This window comes from Pagrus major, chromosome 5, assembly GCF_040436345.1.
Source record: "Pagrus major chromosome 5, Pma_NU_1.0".
Taxonomy (NCBI): domain Eukaryota; kingdom Metazoa; phylum Chordata; class Actinopteri; order Spariformes; family Sparidae; genus Pagrus; species Pagrus major.
Genome location: NC_133219.1, coordinates 9,645,800 through 9,655,746, shown reverse-complemented (window position 1 = coordinate 9,655,746; position 9,947 = coordinate 9,645,800). Strand labels below are relative to the sequence as shown.

Below are 9,947 nucleotides of genomic sequence, written 5' to 3'. Positions count from 1 at the left end.
CACTATTATTTCCTATGTGTTGCTTGATGAGGCTTGTTAGCACACATGTTTTCCGAGTCCTTCAGTTTTAACTTACATGAATGCCTCCGTCAGCTTGATCACTGTCATCCTGGAAAGCAGCACATGATGCATCTCAGAGCCTATAGCGACACTTCCAGAGCTGAAGCGACCACATGTACATTACCATCCCTCTGTGACGATGTGTCTCACGCATCTGTCGCTGGATGTGATTCGGCCTTTAGAGATTTACTTTAGTTGATCAGAGGACGCCCCCCCGACTGTCTGCAGTTGGCTGTGTAAGACTTGTACATGCAAGAGGCTTCCTCATGCCTGGGCGAAGTCATCCATACTCTCCTACACACCTCGAGCACTTTCTGGACTCTCCTCCACAGAGACACACACAAGAACCTCCAGTAGCAGCATCCCGGTGAACGGCACTAAAGACAGTATGGTGTCACGACACGCTGCGGCAAATGTGATGAAAGGAACTCTGGGAGGATACAAGACCATGATATTTAAATGTTTAAAGAAAAGAGGTTTCGATCAAATCATTTGTCATGATTTGTTTTGCACACCTCAGAGTACCGTATGTTCAAGATTGTCATCTACTGTTGAATTTGATTGTAGAATGGACTTGTAAGCATGGTGCTCAGTGAAGATGGGTAGTATTGTAAATTGTACAGAATATCAGATGAACTGCACTTGCATCACTCTAATGTGCAGTTACCTAATATTGTGCACTGCAGGCAGTGAGCAGAATCGTACAGTATTACTGAGTAATACATATACTGAATACAGACTTGACTTATCCGACTTGCATTTAATTACTGTGCAGCTACAAAGTGTTGTTGAAAATAACTGCATACTCATTGTGCTGACCTCCATCTACATCTATTATATACCGTAGTATAAAGTACATTACAGGTAGTTTTAACAAACAGTTGACTAATAGTGAAGCCGGATTACAGTGCAAAGTAAAGTAGACACATGTTTATATAAGTGACATCATAAAGACTCATGATACATCCAAAAAAAACAAAAAAACAAAAAACAAGCCATTGTTTTTTGGAAAAGTAAATTGCAGCATTTGCTTTTGCAGCATATGTTAAAGACAGGCTTGCTTTAATCCTGCATATGATTAGTTTAACTCTTCCATACCATCTTTGACTAGATATTTAGAGCCCAACAAAGAGCTTAAAACGATTTTGTGGTGTGAATCAATTCAGTGACAAAACCAAAATTCTTGCTTATTAACTTTCAACCTAATAACTACAATGCATGAAGAGGGCTCGCCAAAATAAGTAAGTAAAGTAAATAAGTTGGTTCATTGTCATTTCAAGTGTAAGATATAGATTAGTAGTGGTGCTGGTGCTATAAGCAGTAGCTCTAAATTGCTCTCAATTACATGTCATTTCAAATATTTTAATTGATCAAATGTTTTGGCACACGTGGTCAGACAGTCAGCAGGAGTATTGTTCTCTTTTCAGAGCCATCTTTTTAGAGTCAGATCATCTGACTAATAAAAAAAATAACGGTCGGTTTTCACCCAAATTACAGCCTATTCTAATAATTTAATGGCAGGAGTGTTATAATTTGCCTTGGTGGTGTGATTGAAACATTTCATAGACATGCATTTCATTCCTCAGTGCATTGCATTTATCAATGAATCTTCTGCTGATGTTTTGCATCAACAGCACCTCATGCCTTAATGTACAGTGTAGTGTATGTATGGTATCGAATGTAAAGTAGTGTTACTGTGGTTACTAGTTTGTTTGCTATATGTTCAGTTACCATGGTGCTCTCTAGGTTGTGTGTGTGCGCGTGTGTATTTGTAAATGTACTTAATCCATTATTTGGATGTAAAGCAGTCGATTCGGGGATTTCGATGTGTGTGCTTTAGTTTGAACACTGCGCAGGTTTTATGTTCTTTTAAAACTGTCATCACAAAATGAATTAATGACTCTGACCATTGAGGCCACATTAGATTAACACAATGACAAAACATACATTTGTGACATTAACCATTTACCCATGAAATGAATGCAGGGATTTCAAATTAGTTTCATCATTTTAAAATTGCTTTATGCTAACGAGTTCCAATTTTGGAGTCTGCATAATAAAAAAAGTAATAAAAAAAAACAAACTGCTGAGATATTGCAGCCACTGGAAGTTAAATTGTAACTCAAATGTGTAAATAGTAATTGTGTGATGACTTGCAACTCAAACTTGGCAATTGATACAAGCTATTGCATAGTTTAAGATAGATACTGTTTTTGTACTATGCATACTGAAATGTCTGACTTTGAAACTACAAACTTGCACTGCTTTGTAGCACCAGGTTCTATTCAAATTGCATTAGAGGGTATAGCAAACATCATTAGATATGTAGACAACATCAGGTAGAAAAAAAAAAGATTAGATCATAAATTACAAAGAAGTTGTCACTGGGGCCCTTTTCCATATGTGTGGGTGCTAATATCACCGCTGCAGAGAAGCACAAACCAAAGGGAGCTTTAGCAGCACCAGGAATATATTATATATGCTGCACAATCACTACTGCATAGTTTAAGAGGCCTTGTTCAGAAATGGTTGAAAATTAAATAAATAAAACAAAAATAAATAACAGAAGAAAAAAACTTGAATGTTTTCTCAGTGTTCAAAGCCTTGATGACATTTTCCTTAGTCATCAGGTACTTTTGTTCTTAAGAGCTGTTTTTATTATTTGGGAGCTGTAAATCTGAAATTCTGTAGCATGTGTTCTTGACAATGTGTAAATAATATTTACTAAATAAAAAGAGGAGCAACATGTGCAGGTTGGGTATGGCGCCAGACTCTTTTTTTAAAAGCCTTCTCACTCATGTCATATGAAACTTCTGCAGCCTCATAGGTCAGCAGGAGCGCGTGCACACTGCGCAGAGGCGGCAGGCACAAGTTGGACCAGAAGAAGAAGAAGAAGAACAAGAAGCAGAAGAAGAAGAGGAAGGAGGAACCTGCTGCCCAACAGAAAAGAGATGGTAATATTAATTAATTACAAATTAATATAGCTGCCGTACGAAGACTGCAGTGATGTTTAGTCATGTCTATCTATTTCTCAACCGACACTTGATAAATAGCACAGCTCTTGTCGACATGTAAAGTGTCATAGGCTAATGTTCCACTGCATAAATATAAACTAGTTAATGTTAGCCTAAACACCTGAAGGCTAGCTTCAAGCTAATGTGAGTGTCACCGCTAATTAAATTAGGCTACTTCTAATACTGTCTTCACGGGTCAAGTGAATCGTTTTATTTTAACTATGGATAAGTTATCAGGAAATACATAAGTGAAAGTAATGACACTGCTGGGTGTAACTTTGGCCAAATGACGCTAATGTTATTGATTTAGCTAATTATAGTTAAGCATTAGCAGCACGTAATTAACTTTTGGCAGTGTGCATGCTTTAATTTAAGGTGAATCAACGCTCAGTGATATTGTAATTTAACAGTGACATTGACTGTAACGTCAGAAATACTAATTGAAACCAGTGTCCTCAAGCAAACCAGGATGAATCTCATGCACATGTTAGTGCTGCTGATGTGTCAGACTAGTCCGACAGGTTTTCAGGTCAGGTGCTGTGTAAATAAGCTCCGACTGGTTATGACTGCGCAGAACAGCAGGTGAAATCTAAAACTTTTATAGGATTCATACACACATTTTGAGGTATTTTTATGTAAAACATGCAAAAAGTCTAATAGTTCCAGCCTCTGAAATGTGCTTTTCTTTGTCTAATATGATAATATGCTACATATCAATAGGTTTTGAACTGTTATGCAGACTTTTGCTCTCTTCTTTCCTTCAAATATTCTTATTGTTTTAGGCAAGTTTTATTTTTTAATTCAGAAACTTGGTCTGGCATTTAAACCAATGTTGGCAATATATACATTGATCAATTGATTATGAAATTCAATTTGGTAGATTTTCGATGATGAAAATAGTTGTTAGTTGCGGCCTACCTTAAGCAGGCCTACCTTAAGCGGGCTCTGTGTTATTTTTTTATGTAATTTATATTTATTATTCACTTGTTCATTGTCCGTACGTGAGCAGATTGTAACATGACATGAAAAATGAGACCCTCCCCGTCTCTCTTGGTTGCCTATACAGGCCTGCGGATGATTTGTTGTTTAATGCTGCTGGACTGCGGACAATTCTTTTTGAAGGACTTGAAGTGCCTCGTCTGAGTGCCTCTCTCTTTACTCACTAACAAAGAGCAACAGTAGCTAACGTTAGTTTAGAGATGGAGTCAGCCATCATAAACTAATGACAAAACACGCAAGTTCCATAGAACTCCTTTAAAGCATTAAGGTAGAAGCACTTGAATTACAGTCATGGCTGCACGATTAGGGTGACCAGGTGTGCATGGTATTTTTATTCCATCTCCCACATATTGAGATGATGTCCCTTGTTTTGATTGGTAATAGTTTTCAAAAGTCAAACCACTGCAGAACAGATGCTTTTGACATGCCTTTCTAAAATCTGACTTTTATTCAGTGGCAGTGATGAGAAAACAGGGAAGGCAGTATTCATTGGGATATGTTTTGTTATATGTCAAACTCCACAAATGTAAGTAAAAGTACAGGTTAACATGTCACCTTCTCTGCTGCCTACACTTCACCCATTTATTTAGGCGATGATTTAGACAGAATATGAGGGAAGCCGAAACTTGTAACAGCAGCTAAAATAACTAGTATTTAACACACTGTGCAGATTTCCCATCGATACAGGTCAAGTCATGACATATAATCATGTAGTTATGCATGATATTGTTATAAAAAAACATTTTGTGATTATTTTAACAAATAGTGCAACTGCAGTATGATTCATCATTAGATGGAATAATTTTTCACCATCACACTACCATTGTCATCATCACAGTTTTCACTTTCATTGAAAAACACCATTAAAATCATGATGATGTGACATATTGCAATTTCAATAATATTTCAATCAAATGTGCAGCCCTTGTTACAGTGACTCCAAACAGAATTTTTATTTACCATTTAAAAGCTATACTGCTTAACAGATGAATGATGTGCAACTTAAATTGTTACTGAGCTGTCATTCATTAAAAATGACAGGCAGTCTGTATCTTCGTCTTTGACTGTCAGGATATAATCGGCTGTGTTTCAGTCAGACCTCATTACTTGGCAAATGAAGAATACTATTTAATTAAAAATTAACAATTCCTGAACAAAAGTTATTTGTCTGTTGTTCTGCAGGCTGTGCTGGCACCTGTTCTGGTGTTATGTGCTTGTGTTTTGGGGTTTTACAATGTGGAAGCACAATCGGACACCCTGAGCTCTCTGGATTCTTCTTTCTGTTAGTAAGTAGCCCATAATGCCTCACAGAGCTGTGGTCATAATGTACTTGCAATGACAGATAAACTATAGTCAAAATGAACATGGCAAAGACAGAAGAACCTGAACTAAGGTTAATTTGCTCACTCATTGTGGCACTTCTTGCTCATGGCAGTATTGAGCAATGTTTATCTCACGTTTATCTCTATGTTTATCTCACGATGTGAGCCCTAAATACAGACTGGAATACAAAATTGTGTAGAGTGAGTTTCATCATTTATCTTTCTTCCATTAAGTGGTGGACTAGAGGTGATCTATCCAGGACTGGACATTGACAAATGCCTCGTGATTCCAAAGAATCAGAATCTCCGACAAAAAGTCAGCACAGTTTGGAAAGCTCCGCAGATTTACTACTCTGGAGCTCACAAGGTAAGAGCACGTATATGTAGTGTTGTAAAAAGTACCCAAAAGGCATACTTGAGTAAAAGTAAAGATATCTTGTTAAAATATTACTTTGTTAAAAATGACAGTCACCCACGTGATTGCACTTTAGTAAAAGTATCTGATTAAATGTATTAAACTATCAAAAGTAAATTATACATATATTTACATGTACATACTGTATACAATGGGTCAACGGATTATTGGCCTGGATGATTATCTGATCCCATAATCAACATTTCTGTGTTTTTCTTTTTTAATCTGATTGCAAATAAAATAAAATAAAAAATAAATAAAAATGCACTACTTTGGCTCTGATGCAAACATAATCTGCAAACTACTAACTAAAGTTATAAATAAATGTAGTAGAGTTAAGTACCAAATTTCCCTCCAAATTTAGTGGAGTGGAAGTATAGCAGAAAATGGAAATACTCAAATAAAGTACAAACATCTTACATTTGTACTTAAGTACAGTTTTTGAGTAAATGTACCAATTTACTTTCCATCACTGTGTATATATGTGTGTCAATGTGTTTTTGTGGTTTGGGCAGAGTAATCAATTAGTTCTACTTGGCCTGTATTTACATTTTCATTGATTATTATCCTACCACTGCAGGTTGTTAAATAAGAGACTATCACCCACTTTTTCACCTCGAATAGTAGACTGAACTGTCACAGAACAGAAATATTTTACACATTCAAACTGATCCATTGGTACATCAGTATCTCTGAATACTACAATAGATTTTAGATTTTGTTCCTCATACCTCAGACAAAGAGATCTGCATTATGTTTCTCTGAGTCTCTTGGGCCATTTTTAGACATTTTACTGTGCTTGAAATGTTTTCTTTGTGTAGTCAGTGTTATTTGGCAACCATGCACGTGCTTATTTGCACCACTAGAGTGCAGTATTAGATAAGACAAGCTGCAGCTATTTCTCAACAGAACAGGATTTAAGTTATTGCCAAGAAGAATAAAAGCTTCATAACATTTAAAAAAGTATAAGCATTAAATAACATTGAAGTCATATTTTAAATGTCATGATGTACTCCAGTTTTGAGCTTCAGTGCCACCTCATATTATCGAACCTGTACCGACCACTGATAGTTTGCAGTCATTTCTGTTGCCAGAGGGTGGTGCTAGCACATCATACTTGTAAGCCTTACGGAGGAACGATTGTGTTAAACCATGGTTATGTCCTGTCTACAGTTTATACTATTCTGAATGTCAAATAACAAATTGTAAAGAAGATAATACTGTCATTGTCGTTCTTAATTCAGTCACTGATTTTGACTGGTAAATACTCTAATCTCTGTTTTTAACTAGTGAAGCCACAAACAAGAAACATCCATCCTCAGTTAGGTTTCATTACAGTAATTATTTTGAATATCAGCAGACAGCACACAAAGCTGTTTATGCTTTAGAGGACCAGTGTAAGAACCTGTATTCTTTAGTGTAAACTCATGTTTAATAAATACATTGTTTGTGTAAAAACTCAAACCATGACCCTAAGACTGAAAAAGATTATAATTAATTTATCTAGAGGATAAAGCTGTTATTGCAAGAAAGACAGTAAAACTATAGTTTGAAGTTTGAGTGTTTTATTCTACTACGCTTGAGATAAAAATGATTTAATAGATAACAAATTATGATAAAACAAATTATTTTTTTGAGAAGAAAATTACAGTGACTGTATAGATCATAAATAACTTCTATACATACATAAACTGAAAGGAAAAACATGTTTGGAAAATAGGTTGGCAGGACATGAAGTAGGGCTTAAATGACGTGTTGTATGTTCCTCTTAAAATACTTGCTTCTGTCATCATGCCAGATAGAGAGTCATTCAAATGATCTGTGCAGCATTCATTTATTTTTATGTGGATTTTTCAGTGGATCATCTTCAGTGTAGTTTTCTTGTTGAGCGACAAATTGAGTGAGAGATACTGTTCCCAGTCCACAGAACCCCTGCTGAAGTTGACAATGAAATCACATCGAGCGCACACCAAATCCTATATCAGTAAATTGAAAACTTAAATTGAACGCCACCTCGATTTAGGAGCTAGTTTGTGAATTCCAGAGCTAAGCAGTCTAGCTTGAACATGATCTATTGCCCTTCTCCTGCCCAAACTCCATTTGATCTATGGTCGTATTATCTATAATGCTGTCTTACATGATTCTCTTTTATTTCCAGAATCAGTGTCAGACAGCAAAACAGATTACATGTTGGATTAAATCAATACAAACTTTATTTACTGGGCTCTGAAATGTAATTCTCCATTTCTTCTGACACTTTAGTAAACACGCACTATTGAAGGATCAGATTGTTGCCTGTGGTTCTGTGGTTGGTCTGCTGGTCCACCACGCTTTCTGTCACCGTGCCATACTGCCAGCGCTGCTGCTATTCTCTGCCACTCAGCCCTTGTACCCAGTAGTAGGAATACAGAATAGTGGCCGCTCATGCTCAAATCCACCCACAGTAACACCCACTTCATTACTGGGACGGGATGCATGCCTGCTGAGTAATTGTAATGGAGCGCAATGGGCAGAAGTCCCATACACCCGCCTCTAAATAGGTGCTCATGACCAAAAACAAAAGCAAAGGGCCACAGAAACTGCAGATTTCTGTGTTCAAACTTCAGAGCAACGATTCACCACTTGAACTTATGTGTTAACAAAACCTGGCATGTGTGTTAATGAAGCATTTTTAGAAATCCTAATTAAACTCAAAAGCTTTAAAAGCGGCCACAGTTTGAAGCAAGTGAGATATGTATTGTCTAGTGGGATTTACGGCACTATAACAACATGACTTGGTTACAATGAGTCTCGTGAATATATTGATAATAAGGATTGGAAATGTAACAGATATGACTATATTCTTTTATTGGAAGATGTTCAGAAATGATTGTAATAGGTCTGAGTACAGTCTTTTAAAAGACTTTCCCTCACTTAAGAGAAACTTTGCTGATTTTCAACCTTCGTATCACTATAATGTTGGTATTATACGCACCTGAACAATGGAATACCACGTCAGATTTTAGGACTATTGTATCTACTACAGATTGTACTTCCACATTTTTGTATCAACGCATCCTCGGACACAAGGAGTATGGTCGGATCTTGAGAGACAGCCGCCCCTCTCTCTCTCCCTCTCTCTGTGTTGGATTGAGTCAGGGGCGTTTCACCAAACTCCGATCAAACTAGGCAGTGCTGATAAACTATAAACCAAGATTCTGTTACAACACTATTTCTGGCCTTAAATGTTTTCAGAAATATATTTTACCTTATTGTTTAGCTGTAATAGAGAAAGACCGTAAACCGAAAGTTTACCATATTGTTCCTGTACGGTGAAAACTGAAGCTGAAAAACTCTGATCACACTGTAAAACAAGGCAGTGCCGATCAAATATGAACTTGTCTTTTCCTCTCCTTAACTGTTTTCCGAAACATGTTTTAGTATTCTGTTTAGCTGTAATACGATATTGTTGTTTTCCAGCTGGCCGCCTTACGGTTTCCTGTTTCCAAACGAACGAAAACCATGTACTGCCCAACACGCAGTACGTCACCCAGTACATTGTAGTAGTCTCGGTTTTCTCTGGTCGTAGCACCAATTTCAAATATATTTATATCTTTCTACTGCATAGACAGCCCAGTGTTATGCAAGGGCCATCTTTCCAGCGATGACCTACTACTACAGAACTTCACAAAGAACATCAGTAGAAAATTTAATTTTTGTCAGTCTCATGTCTTATTCAAGGTTTTCAAATACAGTAACATGATTGTACAAGAAAAGTTTTGCACTTAAGGATACGGCTGAAGTTTTAAGGGAAATGCACAATATACAGTAAGTCCAATTACAATGTATTCACACTAAATGTTAAAAAACATCAATAAAAAAGGGTTATACCCAAGCAGAGACAAATGATAATAACTATGATTTGCTAAAATGAGACCTATAGCTTTTTCTTGACTGTAGTTGACATATCCAAAATTACATAGCACATCGACCTCATGATGAGTATCTTTATGTAAATTAAGGTCAATGATACTTGAGTTGAAAAACATTGCTTGTTGTTACAGTCTCACACCCTGGTATTTTTTCTCAGTAGGAACTAGAAGTATCTGTAAACTTAAATGTAATCCAGAATATTTTGAAACAATCAAAATGAACGAC

General features: G+C 36.5%; 1 protein-coding gene across 1 annotated transcript in view; it reads left to right on the top strand.

The window, feature by feature from the left end:
* Window positions 1-3,543: 3,543 nt before the first annotated feature.
* Window positions 3,544-9,947, top strand: part of LOC140995477 (phosphatidylethanolamine-binding protein 4) — a 62,464-nt gene continuing 56,060 nt past the window's right edge. Inside the window, exons 1-3 of the mRNA XM_073465479.1 lie at window positions 3,544-3,603; window positions 5,256-5,359; window positions 5,630-5,762. Coding sequence (XP_073321580.1) covers window positions 3,544-3,603; window positions 5,256-5,359; window positions 5,630-5,762 — 297 coding nt within the window. The remainder of the gene's footprint in view (window positions 3,604-5,255; window positions 5,360-5,629; window positions 5,763-9,947) is intronic.